Source organism: Sceloporus undulatus, chromosome 2, assembly GCF_019175285.1.
Source record: "Sceloporus undulatus isolate JIND9_A2432 ecotype Alabama chromosome 2, SceUnd_v1.1, whole genome shotgun sequence".
NCBI lineage: Eukaryota > Metazoa > Chordata > Lepidosauria > Squamata > Phrynosomatidae > Sceloporus > Sceloporus undulatus.
This window is the reverse complement of record NC_056523.1, coordinates 169,403,225-169,428,823: the sequence shown is the minus strand read 5'-3', so window position 1 is coordinate 169,428,823 and position 25,599 is coordinate 169,403,225. Positions and strand designations below refer to the sequence as shown.

At 42.9% G+C, this 25,599-nt stretch overlaps 2 protein-coding genes across 4 annotated transcripts in view; both read right to left on the bottom strand.

Moving 5' to 3' along the window:
- Nucleotides 1-5,471: 5,471 nt before the first annotated feature.
- DDN (dendrin) lies at nt 5,472-13,314 on the bottom strand. 2 transcript variants are annotated; one of them, XM_042447919.1, is made up of 3 exons: nt 12,788-13,314; nt 12,625-12,711; nt 5,472-7,495 (listed from the first exon to the last, which is right to left on the bottom strand). In XM_042447919.1, the coding sequence occupies exons 1-3, from the start codon at nt 12,799-12,801 to the stop codon at nt 5,635-5,637; spliced, it is 1,962 nt and encodes a 653-aa protein (XP_042303853.1). In that variant the 5' UTR covers nt 12,802-13,314; the 3' UTR covers nt 5,472-5,634. The 2 variants fall into 2 exon arrangements, with proteins under 2 accessions (XP_042303853.1, XP_042303852.1); XM_042447918.1 differs by having other exon boundaries at nt 12,625-13,314.
- Nucleotides 13,315-19,457: 6,143 nt separating this feature from the next.
- The window catches only part of PRKAG1 (protein kinase AMP-activated non-catalytic subunit gamma 1), a 34,175-nt gene continuing 28,033 nt past the window's right edge, over nt 19,458-25,599 (bottom strand). For both annotated transcript variants that reach the window (XM_042452561.1, XM_042452562.1), the window contains exons 8-12: nt 24,624-24,750; nt 24,340-24,505; nt 23,626-23,663; nt 22,075-22,221; nt 19,458-21,149 (exon numbers count right to left, since the gene is read on the bottom strand). In XM_042452561.1, coding sequence (XP_042308495.1) covers nt 21,045-21,149; nt 22,075-22,221; nt 23,626-23,663; nt 24,340-24,505; nt 24,624-24,750 — 583 coding nt within the window. In that variant the 3' untranslated portion in view covers nt 19,458-21,044. The remainder of the gene's footprint in view (nt 21,150-22,074; nt 22,222-23,625; nt 23,664-24,339; nt 24,506-24,623; nt 24,751-25,599) is intronic.

The following is a 25,599-nucleotide window of genomic DNA, read 5'->3' as shown; positions in this document are numbered from 1 at the left end:
CCACCAGTTAAGTCAGAGCAACTAACACCAGTAGATTTATTTTAGTACCTGAGGTAAGAGCTCCCATAACTGCTATTCCCCACCACGGGCACCAAGGAGAAAGATAGAAAACAATAACAAATTAATTATCTCACTCAAAGATGAGAATCATGCAGCTGTCCAGATGTTGAACTGCACCTCCCAGCATCCTTCACCATTGGCTATGAGGGCTAAGGCTGCTGAGATTTTTAGCCCAGTAACCTTTGGAAAACCACATGATTTCTACCACTGATCTAACTATACGATTCCCCTTTGTGACACTCAATGGGGTGAAACAGACAGGCAAAATAAAGTGGTTTCCTGCTGCTTTGAAGGTGAGGCATATAGACAACACATGCCTCAAAAGCGGCTGGGAACTGGACTGAAGCCACACTCCAGGGCTAAAAATTGGAACAAAAAGAAACCAGGATAGTCTGACTCAAGGCAGAAAAAAATGCACGTCTTTGTGCCTGCATATAAATGCCCCGACACAAGTGCAAAGCAAAGAAATGAAAGTGCTACAACTCCAATGGATGTAATTGCAATATACACAAACCAGACAGTCAAAAAGGGGGCATGAGGTGAAGGGGGTTGTAGGGGGCATGTATGGGGGGCCTCCATGATGGTTGTGCTTTGCCAATGTGTCACTTGCACACTGAGGAACTGATGCCCTGTTCCAGTGGAGCATTGCAGGTGAATGAACCTTTCAGCACAGACATCCAGACTACACAGAGCTGGCAAATACAAACATAACTGGAACTCTTCTTTTTCAAGGAATACAAATGACATCCTTTGTTCAGCATCTGTCCTAGGCCTCTATGCTGGGAGAGGCATAACACACAGGGCTTTCTGTAGACCTAAGCTTTTAGCAGAAAAGACAAACTGGGCTCCTCCACTCACCAACACTACTTTTTCTCAGGAAAGCAGCAGAAAGCAGATGGATATGTAAGAGACAGAGTGCGCCATCCAAATATCATAATTACCACCACTACCTCTGGGTCTGAGCTCTGATTCCACACAATCCTTCCACATCAGAAAGACAATCTTGCAAGTATCTGTTATATCAGGGTGGGAATCATACAGCCCTCCAGATGTTGTTAGACTGCAAGTCCCAGAAGCCCTTGCTAGCACAGCCAATGGTGAGTAATGCTGGGAGATGCAGTCCAGCAACTTCTGGAGGGTTGCATGATTTCCACTTGGAGGGTTGCCCTTTTTTGAAAATTATTTGGGGCCTTGCTATACTAAGTATGGATAAGTGTCCATTTTCAGGGTCAGCTCAAAACATTTTGTTATCTATGGCAAAGAACAAGATTCCATCCTCCTGATGTTTTATCATGGTAAACCATTTTACCATGTAAAACTTTGGCCCTCCAATTATTTCAGTCTAAAATCCTCATCAGGCCCACTCAGCATGGCCAATGTCTAATGAACTGTAGCTCAAAAACATCTGGAGGGACAAAGATTCTCTATCCCTGAAGTAAAGATTTAATGATGGCACACAGCAACTGGGAAGGTGGCATGTGTGTTTACCAAGCTATATGGGCTGGTAGGATGAAAAAGGGCCTTGTGCCAGAAAAAAACTTGAGTCATGAGGATAGCCCCTTGGAATGTTATTAAGACCCAAGCATAGTTGCTCACAGATTGTCACTGAAACACACACACATGTTTTCCTGTCTGGAAATTAAAAGAGAAATCATCACTAAATGGGCTGTTCGTAGATCAAAGTGAAATGAGGAGATTTTTCTTTCTCGCCTGTTTAAAGAGATGGGATAAGGAACATTTAATCTAGTCAACCTATTATTAGGTTTTTATTTTGCAATTATTGCACTATTGCACAGCTGTGCAAAAACATTGAATGCTCTAGCGCTACTGCTGCGTTAGTTTTCACTACCGTGATTATTGCTGAATTGGTCCTGGTGTGATCATCTCCTTTGTCAGTGGCTGGAAGAGCATCTGCAGAAACTGGAGAGTCAGGGCCAGGCTCTGAGATCCAGGAACTCAACATAATACTAACACTAACACTGTATAAATTCCAAACATGGGTTCTCTCTTAGGAAAAATGGAGCAAGTGTGCTAAAGAATAAATTCCAAACTCTATATTATGGTCACAGCTTTCAAAAACTTGCCCAAAATTTTAAAAAAAAGTGCCTTTTTGGTTGGCCTGTTACAGATATTATCTATCTTTTTTTACTTATTTTTGAGCCAGCGTGGTGTAGCGGTTTGAACGCTGAACTATGATTTTGCAGATGAGGATTCAAATCTCCACTCAGCTATGAAAACCCACTGGGTGATCTTGGGCAAATCACACTCTCAGCCTTAGAGGAAGGAAGGCAAAAGCAAAATGCCTCTGAACAAATATTGCCAAGAATAGCCTCACAGGTTTGCCATAAGTTGGAAATGACTTGAAAGCACAAACAACAATAAAGATACTGTATTACCAAAGTTCCTTCACTTCTGGTGGAATTGGTCTTCTGGTCTAAATGGCCACCCCTGTATCTGTATATGATAGTTCGGATTCCTAAAATGGAGGTGGGAAACCAGCTGTCTCCCAGATGTTGGATTCCAACTGACTGTTTACTGGCCAAGTTGGCTAAGGCTGATAGGAACTGGTTTCTACAACTTCTGGAAGGCCTCATATTTCACACTCTCACTTTAAAATAGATATTTCAAAGAGGCCTCTTTGTACTTCTATGGTTTCTATGTTACTAATCTCTCAACAATCCAGCTAGTTTTGGGTGCTATGAACAAAATGATCATAAACTTTCCTTGGTATGCCTTGCATATTGATCAGAGACAATACAGTATTTGCAAGCATACTTAATGCTCTTTATTTTCTTAGTCACCAGAGATGACTTTGTAATGTAAGGTTGGGAAACTTTTACCTCTCCAGATTAATTGTCTACAGCTCCCACAATCCCTTACCATTGGTGATGCTGGCTGGGCTGCTGTGAGATAAAGTCTAAAACATCTAGCAAAAGGTGCCCTGCGTCTGCATCATGCAATAGGCCAGAATCAATTCAATCACTTTCTGACCTCATGTATAGCTTTTTAATCTCTCCCTGGGTACAACATTCTTTTTGCTTAAACATCCTATCCTAAAGGGTTCTAGTGAGCTTAAAAACTTGCTTACTACCTTCTATAAATTTAATTAACTCTATTTGTTCTTTTGTGCTTTTAAGTCATTTCCGACTTATGGTGCCCCTAAGGCAAATCTCATACGGGTTTTTCTTGGCAAGATCTGTTCAGAGAAGGTTTGCCATTGCCTTCCCCTAGGTCAGTGATGGCGAACCTATGGCACGTGTGCCAGAAGTGGCACTCAGAGCCCTCTCTGTGGGCACATGTGCCGTCGCCCCAGCACAGAGTTTGCCAGAGTTTGTTACTGGAAAGCCAGAGGGACACGGCACTTTGCAATAAATAAGTGGGTTTTGTGTTGCAATTTGGGCACTAGGCTTCTAAAAGGTTCACCATCACTGCCCTAGGCTGAGAGCATGTGACTTGCCCAAAGACGTGGGTTTCATGACTAAGCTGGGAATCTCTATACAGGTATTTATTCATTTATTCATATTTACAGTACTTTACATTATGCTTTTCTCCCATAGGAGACTCAAAACAGCTTACACACAGTACACTAAAACTGAATAGTAAAATAATCTGTAATACAAAAAATTTAAAAAGTATTTTAAAATCCATTTAAAATATTAATTTAGAATAATTTAAAACACATTTAAATAGCTATTACATATTAAGAACAAGCACATCTATTGCACTGTACCAAACAGTTAAAATCTAAAATCCTGTTCAGAGAAGAAAGTCTATGCCTGCCAAAGAAAAGAAAGCAAAGAGGGGGGGGCAACCAAGTCTTCTTTGGAAGAAGGATCCATAGCCTTGGAGCAGCCCCCAAGAAAGTTCTGCAGTTTAGCAACAGCCCAAGAAAAAGTCCCCCTCCCCAAGATCTTAAAACTCAGACAGGTATTAGGCTTCTATGGTTTCTTCTATGGTAAAGCTATAGAGAAATTTAAATTTTGAAAGCAAAATAATAATAATAATAATAATAATAATAATAATAATGTAAAAAACAGAATATTTTGCTGCAATTCTAAGAGCATGCCCAACGGTCTTACGTTTAAGTAGACATGCATATAATTGTACTGTACTTGTTAATTATTCACAGAACTAGAAAAATTATTATGCACACCACTCTAATCAAGTTGTATTTATAGTGCAATTCTATATGAAGCTTAGCAGCTTGGATCCTTGAACAGGCTTTGAGAGAAAGCACACGCACAACAACAAGCATTTTGTACCTATGAACATCTCTGATGCAAACATGAACAAACCAGGTAGCACAAATAGAAGATGAATAATTAAATGTAGACTCCATCTCTCAGTTTCTCAGATTCACATAACTTTATTATTATATTCAGAATTCATAACCTTGCCATTTCTGGATGCCCTGCACACATAGATTTTCTTAAAAGAACTGTACGGAAACAGAGAATCAGAAAAAATGTCTTGGCAGGTTTATTGTTCACTGCAAACATCCCTGCTATGTCAAAATTTGCAATCAGGATCAACCCAAAAGGAGTCCTTACTCTCATCAGGCAATACTAGTGTCTGCAGCTAAGGCCAGGCAGGGAGGCTTGCTATTGTAAGGTACTATGGTGATGGCAGATTGTCCCTAGCGTCTAATAATCAGAGATTTATTGCCCTCTGACTGCATGTGGGATCCATTCTTAGCTATTTTACTACAAACACACAGACAGGACACTGATGTGAGAAGGCCAGGGATGTAGCTCTGAAGGGGGAGGTATTAATGAGGGTATTGCCCCCCGCAGCAAGAATTCTTCCTTCTAAAATGAAATTTTCCTTCCATACACATATTTTTAGCATTGTAGTAACTTAAACGTCAGCTGAGCAAACACAGCAAATATTCTAGGTGTGAATCATTACTCTCTGCAATGCTAGAAATTTGGGGATGGAAAGACAATTTAATTTGAAGGGGCAGAATTTCATACCCTCCAACATTTTAAAGATAAAACTGGAACATATGTGGCCAAGCAACATCAGAGAGTGGTCAATATGGCAAAAGTTAATGTGGAAGAACACACAAACTAGGAGAGGCTGTAGCTATTTGCTTTTACCTGAGCCTACTGAGAAGGATAAGATACCACCCTCTCCTCTCCCCACTGCTGAGTTCATTGACTGCAAATTATTTTTGCACTTTGCACTCAGTTTGCAGCAATTGAAGCTGAGCACAAAAGGGGAAAGAGGAAAAACATTTTAAAAGCAGCTGAAACAGTGTTATAACAGAAGGGTAATCAGGACTGTCCCTGCCAAACTGGGACAGTTGAAGGGTATGGAATTATTGGGGTGGGGTGGGGTGGGGTGGTGCAGTGCCTTCATTTTGCATGTCCCCCATGGTTACACCTCTGGAGAAGGCTTACCACTATATATATATATATCCTTTCTAACCCTACAGCCCCAAACACCTCAGTGTCCCTGAGCTTCTAGCAAGGGGGAGTGGGGAGAGGCATGGGGATACCAGGCACTTGGGAGAGTGGGGTGGGTGAGGATTTCATATTATTTCACAGTCTTTTTTCACATCTGTCTTCATGGTTACGGCATCATCTGGATCAGGTCCCCCACGGGGAGCGGTGTGGGAGTGGAATTCCCTGGCACCACAGTGGCATTGGAACTGCTGCTGTCTAGGCTGCTGCTGCTGCAGTACAGAGCCCCTTCATTCATCCCCCCTTTCCACTCCACTGGTTGCCCACAGACTGGCTCGCACTCTTTCTCTAGCTCCTCATCCGTATCCGAATCTGGAGCCGTGTGTCGGCGGATCCTTGACATGGCTTCCTTCAGCTCCAGGGCATAGGACCTGCGCTGTGAGGGAAAGATGGGTTCTGGTTCTTCCTCTCGTTGTGGTAGGCCAGAGACACTTTCCTGGCATGGAACTGTTGATGCTCCTGTATCCTCAGGGCAAGGCAGCTCCTCCTGTGTATTCTTAACCTGGAAGTTATTGGGAGTTGGGAGTGGCAAAGCTTTCCTAGGGCTGGCCAGGGATGAAGGAGCCCTTCTAGGCTGCCCTGTTCCATAGTTTTTCTCAGCCACGGTCACCTCAGCTGCAGAGCTTTCACTAACCGTTTGCCGAGGACTCCCTGGCCCCAATATTTTACTTTTTCCTGCCTCTGTGAACCCCAACTCACTCACCGATAGACCCAGGATGCGAGCAGCTCGCTCCTCCATCGAGACAGGGGCTGGAGAACCAGGGGAAACGGCAGCTTTGACCTTGTCCAGGCCCTCTTGGCCCAAGTAACGGACATGCTCTGTCCGGGGAGCCGGGATGTAATGGGCCTGGATGACCACACATGTGGCATCAATGACAAAGAGACCTCCACACCGCCGTGGCGTCAGCTTTGACAATGATCCCTGGCTCCCCCCAGCCTCCCTAGTATGGCTTGGCTCCTTCCACTTGGGCATGAGGTCTCTGATGTACCTGTCTCCTGCTTTGTTCCCACCATTCCCTACAGCTCCAGGGGGACAACCCACAGCATGGCTAAAGCCCAAGCCTGCAGGGAGTGTGTGTTGAGGGGGACAGGCCACGGGCACCCCCTTATTCCTTTTACTTATCCGAGGGAGAGTATAACTACGGTCTTGGGGGCTCATGTCCCAGCTGGGCACCAAGCCATTGATGGACTCTGCCCTTTCTGGCTGCCTCCGAGGGCCACCCCACGTGCTTGCTCCAGAAAGGTAGCTCCAGCTACCTGGGATTTTAGCCTGGCGCCTCCCTGCCTTCCTCCCAGGACCGTGACTCTGTGGTCCCCTGGTCTCATAGGTCCCTGCTATTCTCTCCCCACATTTCTTGGGCCCCATTGTTTGGTGCTGCTTTCCTGTTAAAGCTTCTTTGCATGGACGCTGGCACATTGGTGGTGGCTGTTGAGGCTGGACTGTGCAGTGGGGTGCCTCATAAGATGGGGGAGCAACATAAGGTGGAGGATGGGGCCAGTTTTCTTTGCGGGGGCCCTGCCCAGCCCGGAGGCGCAATAGCATATGGGCTTCGTAGCTTGGAGGAGCCCGGACAGGGGGATCACACCTGCTTTTAGCAGAAGCTCCTCTAGGATACCACCAGCAGCTTGGAGTGGCAGTAAAAGAGCCTCCGGTGAGGAAGTCTGTGGGGCCATCCCTTCCCAGGTGGCTGACTGCTCCCCAGCTTCCATCCCTCCTATGGACTGGACGTAGGCCACCATAAGTAGGGCTACGTTGTGGTGGCAGTGGCAATGGTGGCTGCCATTGGGCCTTTGGGGAGGAGGTCACCCTGCTCAAGTCCTTCCCAGAAAACCACTGGCCCTCCTGCTTCAGCAGGCTCCAGCGTGATGGGAGCTGGGCATCGTGCCAGTTGGTGGAATCCTGGAGCACCCGGGGGACGGGGCGACGCCGGTAGGGGGACAAATCTGAGACAAGCTGTTTCTCCAAGAGCCTGGGAAAGACAGAGAGAGGAAAAGTCTGTGAGTTCAGCAGAAATGATACAGAAGTAAAATAAAGCCCATGTTGGACACTGGGATGCCAGCGTTGACCTGAGACTTTTTGTTGCCTAAACCACTAAGCAAGACAGCAACTCTTTCCCTCACCCACCCCCTTCAGAAGCAAACTAGATTGGCAATAGAATATTATTTCAACACTGGGAATGGGACAATATCTTTTACTGCCCATAAAGGCAGATATTGATAGAAGATTTGATTCATTGGTTTTGCAACTACTTGTAATTACCTGGGCCATCCAACGTCAGCTCAAAGTGAGGCAAATAGTTGCAAAACCAATGAATTGAATCTTCTATCAAGTGGCCTGGGCTGCCACTTATGTCACTGATGACGCACAGATGATTGACATGCATTTTGAAGCAGCACAATCTAGTGGGGATGACTATCATGCCAAAAAAGAAGTGATTATAGGGGGACAATGAAAAGATCCGCTTTCATAGTGGTCATGATGGACCTTTTGGAATTGATTTACCAACACAGAGCGAAGGCAAATCGCAAACCAGTTTAAAAGTAAGTGGGAATTAACCCTCTATGTCCCTCCCACACTTTCAGTAAAGCTGTGTGTACTGAAGTTCCCACTGCATTTAAAAAGAGAACCTTTTTCTGGTGTCATCTGTTTCTCCCTTGCAATATTGTTCCCGTGTGGCTGTTATTAAGGCTTTCCAGCAGTCATTTCCATTCCCTCCAGACCCATTAACACTTCACCTAGCTTTCATTCAAAATGCACTGGGATTACTTGAGTACTGGCAGGCAGTGGAGTGATATTCTGTCTTTAGTTGCCAACTGGTATTGTTGTTGCTTCAATTTAAGGTAGGCTTCTTGTAAAAGGGGAGAGTAAAGTGGTAGGAAAGTATAATCTAGTCCCTACAGCTTCTGTTCCTGACTGATAACTGCACATTGATAAGACTCATGGTAGACCTATACTCAAAAGTACACAGGGCCAACAAAGGTCCTAGTCTCCACTGAATAGGTTGAAGACTTCTAAATGCAGCACAACTGGCTTACTAAATACTTTAAAGGCACCAGATCCTATCTGATCTTGGATGCTAAGCAGGGTCAGCCCTGGTGAGTACTTGGATCAGAGACTGACAACAAATCCCAGGTGCTGTGGGCTATATTTCAGAGGCATTGACTGTCCAAACCACCTCTGAGTCTTCCTTGCCTAAGAAAATCCTCTGAAATCCATGGGTCGCCATATGCAGGGTGACTTGATGTCCTCCTTTCCCAGGACATGTCCTACAATTTTAAGCAGGGCTAAGAAGCATGGGTTTATATTTATATGAGTGCGTCTAGGTTTTATTTTGGAACACCCTCCTTTTTTCTTGAATGCCCTACGTTTTACGGTACCTTGTCCTCCTTTGTGGTTATGACATCTGGTCACCCTGGCCATATGTCAACAGGTGACACACACACACACACACACACAAAGTGAAGGAATACACAATGCCACATACAGGGATGTGGGGAGGGGGACATAAAGCCATTATGGGGGGAAGTGATCTAACTGCACCACAAGCACAATCCCCATTTTCTGTTAGCAATTAGGAAGCAATTAGCATTTGCTGAGCAGAATCCGAGGACAACACTGGCGTTAGGCAAGTGCCTTGGGTGGCAAATACTGGGGGGACAGTAGTGGTATTACCCCTGAATGGTGTGGCTGTTCCCTTGTGGACCCTTCTGCACTGCATTATTACAGCACTATGATTCCACTTGTAACTGTCATGGCTGCATCCTATGGAATTCTGGGAGTTTTGGTGAGAGGCATCAGAGGAGCTTTCCGGATGAGACTAGTAAAGCCCTCTCCCTCAGCTGCCAGTCCCAGGGAGTTCCATAGGATGTTGCCATGGCAATTGAAGTGAAATCATACCACTATTGCAGTGTGAAAGGGCCCTTTGTTGGAGGGCACAGCTGCATGTGCCATACAAACTGTCATGGGTACCCTAAAATGCTCTAGAGACTCAAGTCTGTTGGGTTCAACTGTTAGTGCAGTCACCTTGCTTTGGCACTTGGGTAGGAGCACCATCTTATTTTTTTGCCTCATGGACCAGTCTTGGGGAAACTGATGGCCGTGGAAGGAGTTCAGCATCTCTCTTCCTGCTAATTCTTCTTTACATGTTAACTCTGCTGTTACCATAGCAAACACACGAGTTGGAGCTGCATGTTTGCTGAACTAACTTCTGGTTCATTGTGGAGAAATTATGTTTATGCTTGAAAATCATGATAACATGGAATATTGGCCCCCACAAACATGAATCTTATTTTACATTTTATGATGCTCATTGCTATTAAAATTGGTGTACTGTACAGAATGTGAATTGATCCCCCTACAGGATACTTTGAAGTCCTGCTATTTGCAGGGTAGGAAACATGAGTCTCAGCAGATGTTGTTGAACTACAGCTCCCATCAGTCCTAGCCAGTGTATCCAGTGTATCAGTTCTTGGCCTTCAAAACACTTCACACCTCTCTTTAGAACCTGTAAATTATTTAATTATCATCATTATCTGACTTCTATCCTGGCTTTTCCCCAAAACTGTAACTCGAGATGGCTCACAATAAAATTTTAAAAACAAGTGAAAATAAACACATAAATAAAACAACAAAACTAACGATTATAGTTTTAAATTAATTGAATTAAAAGTGGTATACAGTGACATAAATAAGGAATAATATTAAATATTATTATTCACCGATCACAGTATGGACAGAATGGGCTTGATACAATTTTGGTTGATGCTAATGGCCATTAAGTCAGCTTCAAGTTATGGTGACCATATGAATGAAAGACCTCCTGCTCAGGTCTTCAGAAGTCAGGGCTGTGGCTTCCTTGATTAAATCAAACCACCTGTAATACACCTACTGTCTTCCACTTTACCTAATATTATTGTATTTTCTAATGAATCTTCTCATTTCGTGATATGTCCAAAGTATGACAGTCTCAATTAATCTTCTTAGGAGAGTCTAGACTTGATTTGCTCTTTGACACATTTATTCATCTTTTTGTCAGTCCATGATAGCTGCAGAACTCTCCCCCATCACCACATTTCAAATGAGATGATTCTTTTCCTATCAGCTTTTTGACACATTGAGATAATAGTTCCCCATACTGTTAGCTAACACATCTGGACAGCTGGGGAAGGCAGCCATTGTGGCTTGCATCATGCAACCTAATGAGTTCAATGATTCCATTTGGTAAACTTTGAACCAAGAGATAGTCTTGAAGCCATATGCAATACCCATATGCATCCTCCTGACCAACACTAATCCAGCCTTTGATGCCTATTAATAGTAGTGCTGTATTGTGTGTATTCATAATTTGCTCTTCAGTATTTATAATTTACCACTCTTCTTTCCACCATCTCTGGTGAGATCCATGTCCTCTGCTAGTCCAGCAATGGCAGATCACCAGCATCACTTATGCCCTTCTGTTCTACCCTTTTGATTCCATTTCACTCCATGTCCATCCAGGACAGCTAGCACATTTCAGTAGCTTCTCTTCCCTCTTTACAACAATTTTTTAAAAAGTATTTTTAAGTGTGCAGTTGGACACAAAATGTGCAGCTGAGAGATGGAAATGTGCAGTTGACAAAGTGGGAGAAAAAAATTAGGCACATCTTATGCATGTAGATTATTTCTCTACATTGGAATAGAAGTTTATAGCTACATAAACTTGGGAAAACTCTTGCAGAAACTTGGAAAAAAATAATCCAGAATTATTGTGAATCTAATGGTGGGAAATCAGTGTTTTAGTCAGATCTGTATCAGCAGTGTATATTAGATAAAATAGCTGGAATAACTTCATTATTGAATTAAGGCATCATGGAACTAAGGCAGATTCACATATGGATTGTTGCAATGCAGCCAGTAAGAAATATGGCAAAAGCACCACTGACACAGGGTGCAAGCAAGGAGACAAGCACTCCTTCTACTCAGATGTTTATTTATATTTTCGTGTGGGGTGAGTTAGAAAACCTGCTTTTTATAGCCCTTTCCTCGTCAGGCAAGGTCTGTCAGCTGGACATTGGAAAGGCTCCATCTGTGTCACAGTCTGTCACAGGCCCTATTTTCTTTCCTAAAAATATAAATATACAGTGGCTTTTTTGCCTTTCCAGTAAGTTGACATTAGTAGCAAACAGTGCAAAAGAGGACCCAGCTAGGTGGAAGAACGAAGTATCCCTCTGGGTGATTTATTTCTCTTGCAGAACTTTCTGACTTTCATTTTTTACAGTTCAAGCCTTGAGCTGAACCCCAGTTATGCTGACAGATAAAAACAACATAAAACCCAACAATATTTAGATCCTGTATGGGTCTCCTATAGCTAAACTTGTATATATTCCTTGAACTGGATTAGTCTTCAGATAAAGTGAAATGGAAAAGAAGAGTGCCTCTGAGCATGTGCACAAGAATGCCTATCTATCTGCCTGCTTGCCTTGAGTATACAGTCCATATGTTTTAAGGAAAAAGAGTTTCCAGAATTGCATATATGACTTCCAGATATATTTGCATCTTAGTATTTATCTTTTTGGAAATTAAAATGCTGATCCAAACTCAGCCATCAGTCCAAGCCAATATACTGCCTCCAAAATAATGTAGTAGTTAAGAGCATGTGCAGTGAGCTGCCAAGTCACTAGTTCAAATCTCAGATCAGTTATGAGCCAATGTCCAGCCACAGCCTTCTAGTCTATATTATGGGCATTATACTATACTACTTTATTTTCCATTGCTGTTGTAAAGATGCCTTATACTAATGCCTTATAATATAAAGATCATAACGGGAAAGAGCTTTAAAAATAGCAATTAAAAATATACTGTAAAAATGTTATTTAACTTCTAGCATTTTATCTTTTTAGAATGCAGTGCCTTCTATTACTTACAATGCACCCAAATCCTAAATTAAATTCCTTCCCCACCTCCTCCAACAATCCAGGGGTGACCTTTCACTTGATGCAGCCCAGGAACATTGTGATACCAACCCATACATTGCTCTCTATTGGTTCACCAGTGTCAGGAGTTTAATTTTGTCTCCCTTCTCTTCAAGCAGCACCCCCTGCAAAAGTGTATAGGACTCACGTGTACTGCCCGGCCACACTGTGGTGCATCCAGGGGGCATTGTAGCCTTGCCCAGTCCATGTCCCCCCTGCTTCCATGGTGCTCTGGCTGGAACAAAAGACTGTGTTAAATTCAACAAGGAGCAGGGTTGTTCTCTCGAAGCCCTGAAGGCACCTGAAATCACCTGGATTCAAACATTCAAAGATCATCCTGGTTGCTGGGACATCTAGCAGCTGCTGGAGCCAACCCAGCAGCACCAAGAGAGAAAGTCTGGGAGTGCATTACACCCACATGCAGCACACAACAAGCAAGTCCCTTGTGCAGGTGGAGAGGGTAAGGATTGCTGGCAGCAAGTAGCACAAGGTGAGGTTCACTCAGTTAAGCCCACTGCTCAGGGCCAGGTGGCTGCAAGAGACACCAATGAAGAAAAAGAGAGAGAGAGAGAGAGAGAGAGAAGCAGAGAGAGACTGAAAGAAACAGAGACACGTGGATATGCACACACGTGCATAGTGCAAAGGCACATCAGAAAAACAGCTACGCCCACTGAGACTCTCTCGCATTGCTACACACTCTGTTCTCTACATAGAGACTACATAGGCACACACACACATACAAAGCATCTCTGCCACCACAAGCTGCTGCAAGAACAGTTACACAGCTACAGCTATACAAGACATGTCAGCACACTAAGGACACACCACATCACACAGGCAAATGCTGCATTCTCTCAGTTTTTCACACACAGAACAAACACACATGGCTTCCACACATCACTTCATGCCCAGAACAGAACTTATCTCAGCTCATGTCCTCCCTTCTTTGCATTGTTCCCATGAAACCCTTTGCTGATAAATTATGATAAAGAAAAAACATGGGTTTTAATTCTTAAATGCTTTCTGCTTCTGTGTTACTGTCTGTTGTAGGTGTCACACCATCCTCCTGGGTATTAGAATGAATTGTGTCATTGTTGGTATAGTACTGAGAAAATTGTGTATGAAACATAGGAGATGTTGTTTTCACTTAGATTTCATTGCAGTATTTATCTCAATGGTGTAAACTCTTCTACTGTCTGTTTTTGTTTTAAATTTGTCTTGGGATAAATAATGATAAAGAATGGTATGGAAATCCACTATATAAAATGAATAAATCTATAAAATTGAGCTGTGTTCATGTAGGACAGGAGCATAGATTTGTTGCCTCTTTCCCTTATGACTTGCTGCATTGCTGTGGGCCACAGACATGCAAGAGTTTGTGTCATCCACAACACGCTGCTTTCTGCCAGGGCTCAGCTGTACTGTGTCACTAGAATCTACTTCCTGCAACATCCCTGTTAAGTGTATCCTTGCAGTATTTAGCCATTACTGAGAGTATAACATGCCATGTCACCTCACTGGGAAGGAATTATAACTTTGTGACAGAGCACATGTTTTCCACAGAGGTCTCAAGTTCAATCCCCCGCATTTCCAGGTGTGTGTGTCTGTGTCTTCAAGTTGCCTGTTGACTTATGACAACCCCATAAATTTCTTAGGGTTTCATTAGGCAAGGAATACTCAGAGTTTTTTCCAGCTCCTTCTTCTAAAATATAGCCTGCAGCACCTGGTATTCATTGGCAGTCTCCCATCCAAGTACTAAGCAGCCTTTAGCATCTCAAGGTAAGCCTGGGGAAATGCTCTTGTCTGAAATTTTGGAGAGCTGCTGCTAATCAGTGTAGAGGCAGCCCAATACTGAGCTAAATAAATAGACCAACAATCTGACTTGTTACAAGACAGTTCCCTGGCTCTCCATTTTGCTATGTGTCCAGGTCACAGTTCAGGTTTCTCATTTAAAGGCACCAAATGGTTAATTCACTTTTTTCTGTCTTTTTAATCACCGCTTGGATCTTCTGCCAGAAGCAATGAAATACCTTGAGTTGCTGGCAATCACTTAGATCCAAAAGTGGGAACAAGGCGCTACATGCCAAGCCCCAATAGACTTGGGAACACAGAATCTTGACAAGGCTAGCACTGTACATTGGAACCCTTGGGCACCTCCTCAGGCCCCAGTGGCAAGAGAAGGCCCATTGCCAGTGCTTAGAGATTTGTGGCTCTGCTGTGGCTCTTCCCAGTTTACTGACACAGCAAGGAAAGAACAAATCTTTACAGAGCAAGAAAAGGAGCAGTAGCTGCCACATACCTTACCTCCCAACTTCCCCTCTCCTTCTTCCTCCCTCCCTTGAAAGATGGTGGAGAGATTGGATTGAATAAACAGGCAATGGAAACAGGGAAGTAAAGTGGGATGCCCTCTGAGATCACCATGCCAGAGTCTTCAAAACTTTGACTTGGACTCCAGCACATTTAATGGCACTGTAATAAGAGAAATGTTGGCGCCTAATCCGTCTCCCATTACTGTTGTGCAACAAGATGCAGTGGCCCAGATCCCATCGATTAAGGACATCCAAGAGCCTTTAAGAACTTGACAACCGAGCATGGAATGGGAAGCGAGCATCACAGGTTTCAAATGGACCAAGAGACAGTTCAGATATTCTCTTCATGGGAGAGACAGTCCATTCCACTAGAGCCCAGTGCCCCAGTCCCATTTTAGTGCTGGAAAGCAAGAAGCTTCCTCTAACTCCACACCTTCAGAAAAACCCATCCAAGCCCTCACCATGGGAAATGCAGTCTCTCCCTTCTTCTATTCCCCCCTTCCACAACACACACATACACACATTTCCCAGTAAATGAGAGAGTTCAGTACAACTCCCACGCCAGCTCTTAGTGAAACCTAGCAACTGAAGCACCAGCATGGCAACTGCATTGACAACGGCTGGCAACGATGGGGGTGGCTAGCCGGGTTGCGTGTGACACAGTTCCATTTGTTATTTGTGGGGTGGAGAGGAAGAAGAGGGGTAAGGTCTTGCAATTTTTTGTTCCCATCCCATTGCTGTGGCAGCAGCAGTAGTAACCATAAGTTCCCAAAGGCCAGTGAGTGACTGGAAAGAAGGAAAAAGGGGTCCAGGTTATTCACACATCCCTATATATCACTTTAGTGTAACACAGTACTTAACAAATTCGACCAAATCAACCATAAAACAGTCCTGTGACACATGCAATTTTTACATCACGATTCTCATTTGACAAACAAGAAACCCTTGAGATGTTTTTTTTTTCCTTTTTTTAATGGCTCTTCTTTTTTTACCTTTAACAAGATCCTGATCATAGCATACATCAGCCTAGCCAGCCTCGCACAGAGAGCTCACCTTTCCAATATTGGTGAGTGAGACTGTTACTCAAAGCCCAGTAGCAGGTCTAGTAAGAAAAGAAAAAGTGGCAATGTCATATAGAAAAATACCCAAAATTTTCTCTCGCTTCATCTCTCTCTCATACGCACACACTCCTCCATCTCTCTGGTTTATGCTAAATACAGCTCTCCTTGACATTAATACAAGATTCCTCAATGTAACCACATATGTATATAGCCAGTTCTGATCTCTGACAAGGATTTGTGCCAAAACGTGTCTGAAGCATAACATCATGCCCTTAGTTTAAATCACATAGGCCTGTTACAGACAGCCAAAATAAAGCTGCTTCGAGTCACAGTGGAGGTATGGTGTTTCAATGATGCATGTATCCTAAGAGTCCAGAAGTCACACCAAAGCCACGCTCCAACCCTAAGAACTGGAGCGTGGCTTTGGTGTGGCTTCTGGACTCTTAGGACGCATGCATCATTGAAACACCATACCTCCACTGTGACTCGAAGCAGCTTTATTTTGGCTGTCTGTAACAGGCCATAGTATATTGGTTATTTCATTGTCACATCTGTATTTCTATATATTTTTTATTATTAAAGTATTTTATTTATATTTACATTTACGTATGCATGACATAGTTCAAAACAAAAGAAAAATAAACATTCCATTTAAAAAAAGTCAAGCTTTCGAACTCTGACAAAGGAAACTAAATGTGGAAGGTTTTGCATGGAGAAGTTGTGGTGACAGGGCCAAAAGTATTTGCAAGCATGGAGGCAATGCATGGTCAAAGCACATCCGAAAGATGGCCATCCAGCCTCTATTCAGAAAAAATCCACCATTCTCCAATGCAGCATATTCCATTGACAAGGAGCTCTTACCATCAGACAGTTCCTCCTAATGTTTAGGTGGAATCTACAGATTCCACCTAAACATTAGGATGAACTTCTTGACAGGAAGACCTTCCTAATTGTAAACAGAGACTGGATGGCCCTCTGTCAGGAGTTCTTTGTGTGTTCCTGCATGGCAGGGGGTTGGACTGGATGGCCCAAGCAAACAAAACATGTGAGCCACTGCAGTTGCTTGCTTGCATGAGACCTAGTAGTATGCACCATCCAACAATATTGTTGCTATTAACTACACCATGCATTCAGCTATTCAATGGCAAGTACATTTTCCACACAGAAAGTAAGAAACACTTGCATTTAAATAGCCATTCATTAATAGACCACACGTCTAGAACAGTGTTCAGAAGTATGTGCTTCACAAGCGTGTTTGAAAACAGACTATTTTACAAATCAGTTGGTAAGGCACTGTAGTAATAGATATAATTTTCGTATAACCAAGGTTGAGGAATTTTTAACCTTTTAGATGTTTTAGGTTCCAGCTTTCATAATCCCTTACCATTAACTGCTGGCAAGAGCTTTTGGAAGCTAAAGTCCCAAACATCTGAACAGCCAGAGATTCCCTACTTCTGTTATACGCCAACAACTGATTGTACTGAACATCTGCTGAAGAGGATTCAGTTTAGACTACTCTATTCATCCATCCATTCACACCACAATCCCACTTTCACAAATCACCAAGTGGAACCAAAATAATAGAGCACTGTACCTGTTAAACAGCCATGACTTTGTGCCTGTGAGGTTTGAAGTCCAGTCTTGACACATGTAATATTATGAACGCTCTACCCAGTCAACCCTCAATCTGCTCCCAGAGATGCTGATTTTGTCCACTGTCATCAGTTTCTTGATTCCTTTGTGTGTCCTTAGACAGAATAACATCAATAACCCAGAGATTTCAGGGCCTTTCCCTGTTTTATGTATCACCAACCAATGCCAGGTGCTGTAGGCAATGTTTCAGAGGATGAAACTGGCAAAACCACTTCTGAGTCTTCCTTGCCTAAGAAAACCCTATGAAATTCAAGTGATTGCCATAAGGCAACTTGAAGTTGCACCCCCCCCCAAAGTTCTATTAGCCTCAGACTCAAGACATTTAAAGCTGAAATAGTCTTTCAACCAGTATGTGCAGCTTTAATAACCACTACCTTCTTGTCCTTCTCCCACCCTGCTAGGAATGTGCTGCATCAACAAAGGAGTGGGGGTGAGTGGAAAGGGATTTTATGTAGAAGAGATTGCGTAAGAACAGGACAGAATCAGATACTTAGGTTATCAGTGCCATTTCTGTGCACCCTCATAAGATCAACCCAGTACATAAGCATTCACTGCCCTTTTATGACAACCCAAATCTGTTGCCAAAGGCAGTTCCATAATCGTACCAAATGGTAGAACTGGCCCTGCAGGTACCATTATCACCTGTAGCATCCCTTCAGAAATTACCCCCTTCCCATAGCCGAAATTTAAATGCAGCCTTCTACCAATTTTCCTCTATGCCTAGGAAAGCCCCAACTCAGATGCCTCTCCTTTACTCAGATAAACTACCAGTTGTTTGGAAAGCGCCGATGGATACAACTACCTTCTTGTTGTTCTGGTTCATTTTCACTCGTTCTGGCTCTACAGCAGAGAACCCAATTCTGGGATAGCTGCCTTGTCCCAATGGCTTTCTCCTTTTCCTAGGGGATGCTATCACCACCCATGGCTCCAGCTGGATGCCGGGAGGGATTTCCGCCTTTTTAAAAGCCACGGGCAGAACAAACAGGGATTTGGTGTCTGGGCGGTGATGCTGGCTCAGCACATTCCTGGCCCTGAGGACACTAGTGAGGAAAGAGGAGCGACTAGTTCATGGACAAAGTAGGACTAGATTCAGGACAGTATGTGGTACTTTTGTATGACATAATGCCTGGAAGATACATAGAAATAGGGCTGGCCTCTTAGGCCAGAAGAGCTTTGCAGTCTAACAGTTCCAGCAATAACAGTTTTGATTCTCATTTTACACTGCACCCAAATTGAATTGACATGCCCTTTAAGAAGTATGAAATCCTCTAACCATTTTACCTGAGTGCACAGGACTGCATCTTCCGATGAAGAATTCAATAGGGATGCATCTGGCATTTTGTTTGCAAAGATGGAACTGTTCTAGTTTGCACTTAGTACTATTTTTTATGTACATAGCTATAGATGTATGCCTGAATGATGTTAAAATATATAATAGAATACAAATGGTGGCTCCTGCAATAGCGAAAGGTAATACAGATTGTACCGAAGATAGTTGCATAGATCTGTGGTTTTCAGTCTTGTCTTCAAAAGATCTTTTCTACACTGTCTTATCAGCTGAGAAAGCCATGCCTGTTAAAAAGAATTCTGAAGGAACTCTAGTGTTGGAACATACAACTGGCAAGGACCTCATAACTGCACGGAGTATGCACACTGAAACACCAATATTACGGCTATATGAAAACTACTTAATTTATGGCTATACAGTACTAAACCTTCCAGTGGGAGCAAGGGCTCCAAGTAATTTGATGGCAAAATGCTTTGGAGTAGCAACAGATGGGGGGGGCATACTGTTGTCCTTTTCCTTTCTGAAAGGAAAAAGTGAGTTATGATATTGTTCTTCAGTTTTATTCAAACTCAAGCAGATTCACACCTTCAACAGTTCTCATTTTTTCAGGGAACCATGCCCCTCCCAACATTGTTTACCAAAGTATATTCCTGCAAAAAACAACACGATAAAATGTGAAAATGTTTTTATTAAGTACAGAATCTGAATAAAACAAGTAGTTAATTGACCCCACAAAGAAGGAAGGGCCTTAGAAGGGTTCCCTGTAAGGATGTGAAATAATTAAAAACACTCAAGTGAGGCAGAGCCTGAAGATTCAGCCCCACAATCAAAAAAAGAGTGTGGACGGAACATCAGAGATAGGAAATGTGGCTTTACAAAAATACAAGTTCTAAAATGTACATTGGGGAATGGGTTGTAGGCATGGGCAAAAGAGGTGGGATTTATGGCAAGAAAGACTCTTGTGAGGGCAAGATTATACTTCTGCCTCTGGCTCAGTAAGGACACCCAGATGCTGAGTCTCAAACCAGGATTTCTTTCATGCTACACAATTACACCACTTTGATACTATTTAAACTGCCATGTCTCTATCCCACAGAATTCTGGGATCTGCAGTTTCATGAAGTGTTTAGAATTCTTTGCCAGAGAGCTCTAGTACATCACTCAAAGTATAAATTCCAGGATTCCATAGGATGTTTCTGCAGCAGTTAAAGTGGAGTCATACTGTTATAATTGTGCAGTTTGGGAGAATGTGCTCATATTTCTATCTGAAATACAACCATGTATTTATGGACAAATGCGTCCTACTGACACCAGGCCACAAACAGACTACATCCCTCTACAATCCTCCTACTGCTTGTGGGCAGGCAGGACTGAAGCAAAGAACTCAGATCAAGGAAGGAAAGAAAGAAGATACCTGCCACCATACAAAGATAAACACGAAGTCAAGTGTTCTGGACAGTCAAAACATTATTCCATCAGATTGAGCCTGAAAACAATATTCAGCTTCTGAGAAGATCAAATTTGGGAGCTGATGGCTTTGCCTGCTGATAAAGAGAGGGCAGGTGATGTGAATTGACTATAGGATTATGGGAGCTGGAGACCAACCAATCCTTCTGGAAGGCTACCATAACAAGTAAAATAACCACCTAGGAGACTGTGAAGGAAAAGAGTATTTGGTGGAAGCTGCATTGGGACGGTGATTTCTCACTTGCTCACAAATACTTTGACTCATATATACACAGCTGGCAGAGAGGTATGTAAACACACAGATCCGCTGCACTGAGAGTTGACAGGTGCCTCTTTTTCTGTTTGAGCTGTAAAGCAGATGTCCTTCGAACACTGTATCTTAGGTTGTGTTTCTGGATTTTAATTTTTTTTAAAAAGTGGTCCTTTCTACAGATACTCCCTTCAACATCTTCTAGAAAATCTGTCCCATCTCCCTCCCCATTCAAGGAAAGCCAGAGTCACCCCGTTTTGAATCTGCACCTTGGGCACTAAATAAACCTACTTAGCTCCAGGTGACCACAGGCCTCAGGGCTCTTTTGCAACCAAAATGGAGAAGGAGAAGACCTACAGCCCATTTTGATGGGAAAGAAAGACCAAAAGAATTAGTCCCAGAAGTGAAGGGAAGTTTGGCTTGCCTTGTAACTGGGCTGCACAGTCTCTCTCACACTGTGACTGATTGGCCCAAAAAGTGAAACAGAAAGGACAGCTGTGCTAGGCTCCAAGCCTATGACAGGGTTCATCTCTTCTACAGTCAGGGCTTCTGACCACCAGGAAGGACCAGGGCCTGCAGGATATCTGAGAGGGACACGATACCCTTCACCACATTGTTCTCATCAACCACGACCAGCCGATGAACCTGTTAGTTAGAGAAAATGTTGGTGAGACCTTGTTTTAACATAACCATAATTCAGTGGAGGCCGCCCCAAGCTAATCCCTGATGATGTGTGTGTTGTGTGCCTTCATCTTGTTTCTGACTTTCATGAGGTGTTCTTGGCAAGATTTGTTCCCAGTGGGTCTCATGGGCAGGCTGGGAATTGAACCCTGGTTTCCAGAGTCATAGTCCAACGATCAAACCACATATGCTGCTGACTGCCACTAATAAATTCCCACTCCTGAATCCAAGAGTTGTCAAAGTGATTGCTTAGGGAAGTCATATATCCTCCTGTTCCACTCATGGGTGGAGCCTGTCTTGTTCCCTGCTATTTTGTATTTATTATTATTATTATTATTTCTTCCCTGCCTCTCCCAGTGTATCAAGGAAGGGAATATATGAGTAAACACAACACAGCTGTCAGACTCTGGACAGCACTCTTTGGCTGCTGTAGGGACATCTTAATTTTAATAACCACCAAACAAAACAAGGACAACAGTAATATAGTACACTTGTCCCTCCCGATTCAGGGGGGATCTGTTCCAAACCTCCCCGCAAATCAGAAATATTGTGGCTATTCAGCCCCAATGATTATAATTGCAGTGCACTCCTGCGCACACCATCTTATACCTCCTAGCTTGCTGTCCATTAAGTACCAAAACCACGGACTCCGTCCACAAACGGGGAGGGATGAGTGTATATCAGGATTCTAGCATCCACTGACTGCATTACTGTTGTCCCTGTTTGTTTGGTGTTAATTTTATCATCTTTATAACAAGGACTAACAGCTGTTTAATTTGCAGTTTCCTTTTCGCAACTTCCCGGTGGACAAAAATCAGTCTGGACGTTTACATCTCTTTTCCCTACTGAAATTCAGTGTCTAAGAAGGGTTGAAAGGACCACACATTACCTCTGCTTCCACCAGCCGGTTGATTATTGTCTCCAGAGTCTCATGCTTGTAACACTTCAGTACACCTTCAAAATAGTGTGAGCGATGCTGCAGTGCCTTGGTCACTGTCACATCCAGATTGTTGTACGTTTTTTCTGCTGCCAGGTTCTGACCACAGGAAGATAAGAAGATGAGAGAACCTGATGAGACAGGAGGTGAGAGGACTTGGCCCACACTGACTCCAACACCTTTCTCCTTGCATGTTGTACACAAAAACAACAACAACCACCTTTTATTTTTATCCCACCTCTCCTGCAGGATTGTGTACATGCCCTAGAATATAAGGGGAAGAATATTTCTGCCCAGCTGTTGAGTTTGAATCTCACCTACAACCTAGGCTACTTGCAGTGCATTGCAGCAGAAAACTAGCTTAGACACCTAAACTCCTTGACAGGAACTAGGACCACTCACACATCAAACATCACAAAGTAGGCTGTGGTGTAGACAACACAAAGAAGACCACGTACTACTTGATCAGAGAGCCAATTCATAACAGAACAGTGTCAAAAAAGCAACCCTTATAGGGGACTCATGTTAGTGAGTGAGTCAAGCCATGTGCAACTGAAGTAGAAAGAAAAATTGCAAAGGCGTTAAGCCAGGAGAACCCAAGGAGAGTTTCCTTCCTGATTCCAAGCAAAAGTCCATCAACTAAATTGTGTTAGGTTCCATATGGTTCCATTCAGCACCTTGTCTCTGCTGCAGGATGACACACACATACAGGAGTAGTTCAGGCTATCTGATCCTATTTACATACTGGCTTAAACCATACCAGCCTAAATAAAAAGCTCAAGACATGCCAGTCTGGAGAGGAAGTCTAGTGTCTCTGCACACTATCTTGGCACCTGCCCTTCAGGGATGCTATCCTAACTCATATGCCTACTTCCTCCTCTTTTTCCTCCATGTACGAACTCTGTAAACAAAATGCATGTGCTAGAAATTACCAGGTATATTTCTTAGCTAGGCCATGAACTGACTGGACAGTTGCTGTAATAGTGTTTCAACCAGCAATACCACCTGAAACACAATCTCCTCCTTGCATTTCCCCATTTTTCCTCCACTTTAACCTGATCTTAAAACCTTTGCTTCTCTTCCTCCTCCTTGCATTTCCTCTGACAACCAAACATTTTTTCCCCTCCACTTCCAACCCAATCTTAAAATCTTCTGTCTCCTAAATTCTACCGGACTTATCACAACCTATGCTTTGACTGTTTTGAGTACTAAAAAACAATTACATATTGACATATTATCTTTCTTCTATTAAAAAACTAGTAAATTAATTACAGTTTTATAAAAAAACATTATGTTCTTTAGCAAGTTTTTTTTACAGAGCTTTGGTTTCTATGGCACATAATTTTTATATTGTTTGAATCAGTATTATCTGTCCTGTGAAGTCTTGAGTCAAGAAGACACCTCTCTCTCTCCCTCTCACAAACACAGAGATTACAAACAAAACTAAATATATTTCCATAACCTTGGAGGGAATGTATTGTAAAAAATCAGAAATATACTCACAATGACATCAAACTTGGAATAAATATCCACAACCCGACCTGAAAGACAGTCAGAAACAAGAACAGACTGTAAGGCAGGAACAACCACCTACATAATTCCTCACCCCAAGATCAGGGAATCTTCATAGTTTCCTCATTTCAGTAGTATAACTGGCAGAGAGGAATATCATTTTATTATATTTTTTTAAAATAGGGGGAGGCAGAAATTCTTGCTGATCTGCTGCAAATCACCTGGAGGTCTACCAGTAAATCCAAATCTATTTTCTGCTCATCCCCAGTCTTTCTATGTCCCAAGTGATAAACCAGTAATGCTTGACACCTAACTGGATTAGAAGAGTTCCTGAATTTGCTCCACTCCCTCTACAACAGGAGTGGGCACAGGGGAAGAGCATTTTCCCTATTTTCTTCCACTGAAGAGACCCCTTTGGCCCACACCCATCCTTTTTTTTATAAAAGAGATCATTTCCCATTTTATAAAAATGCTATTTCAAGCTTAAATAAGATGCCATAGGACTGGGTAGCTTTTCAATGGAGACATCCATCCCAGGAGGATTCTTCATCTGGGGCCAATTTTATTTTTTATTTTCATGTTATTTATTTTTTTGTGGTGGTGACCACGGAGTAGCCTAGAGACTGAACAAAAAAGCCACATGAGTTGGCTATGGTCCTAGGCCTCACATGTTCCATCCTTGCCTTTTAACTCCACAACACTCACCTGACTCATCCACCACAGGCAATGCAGAGACTCGGTGTTGTACAAAAATGCCCAGTGCAACATAGATAGGGGTGTCAGTGTGGACCATGGCAATGTTTTCGTAGGTGCCAATCTTTAGCTCCTCCAGAGTTTTGGACATAAATTCTGGCTTAGGAAACTCTGCAATCTGTAGGGAAACAAAGGTTCTTAATATAATCTAGGGCTCTGTAGGCAAAAGAAACATAATGGCATCTCACAGCTACATCACAACCATCAGAGATGGCTGGGGTGGGGTGGACACTCACAAAGAGCTTGAGGAACTTCAAGATGCGTTTGTGCGTCAGGATGTATAGTGTGTTGCCTGAATCCGGATCAATGACTGGAAGTCGATGGATCTTGTTCCGGATCAAAGATGTAACGGCGTCATACAGGCTGGAAGTCACAAGAAGAGAGGAAGAGCACATTACAAATGCACAGCAACAAGAGCAATCTATCACCAAGTTTCTCTCTTAAGTCCATGAGGGATGTCTCTAAAGCAGAGAAAAGGTGTGTCTGGGTTTCCTGGAACCATTTCACAGGCTGGGTGAGGTTGGCTCCAGTGGTAGTGAGCAAGGATTTCAGGATTCAGGTCTGTTTTAATACATTGCTTCTCCTATTCCAAAGATTCAGGACAGGACAATCAGCTGCATATTTGAAGGCAGGAAGAGGGAAGATTGCTATATTGTCAACCCAACAGCTGACTGACTGAGAAGGGCAATAGGATAGTATTTTGACACCAACTGGTACTAAACACATTATGAATTGAATGCCTTCACCCTTATGTGCCCATCCATGTCCTAATATCATCTACACAAGCCCTCTTCTGTGTGTCCCCTGTTCTGAAGTTTGCAGGACAGCTACAAATGAGGGGTTTTCTTAGTGGTGGAACCCCCCCACCACCCCCAGATATTCAATACTCTCCTTAGAGAAATTCTTTCTGTGCCAAAAATGTTCTTTTCAGGTCTAGATTAAACAGTTTTGTTTTAAAAAAAATCTCTCCTCTATGCTTTTAACCTACTCCTTAAATCCCTAAGACACTTTGGTGACGTAACTCTTGTGTGGTTTTAAGTCTTTGCCTGTATTTGCCTTCAGTTATATTGTTTTTTAATTGCTTTTTAATTTTGCAAGGCTTGCTTTTTATTCTGGCCAGTTTTATATCCACATTTGCTGGTTTCTGCTTGATTTTATTGCGCAACTATTCTGGTTTTTAAATTATTCTATGATGCCTAGGGAATCTGACAG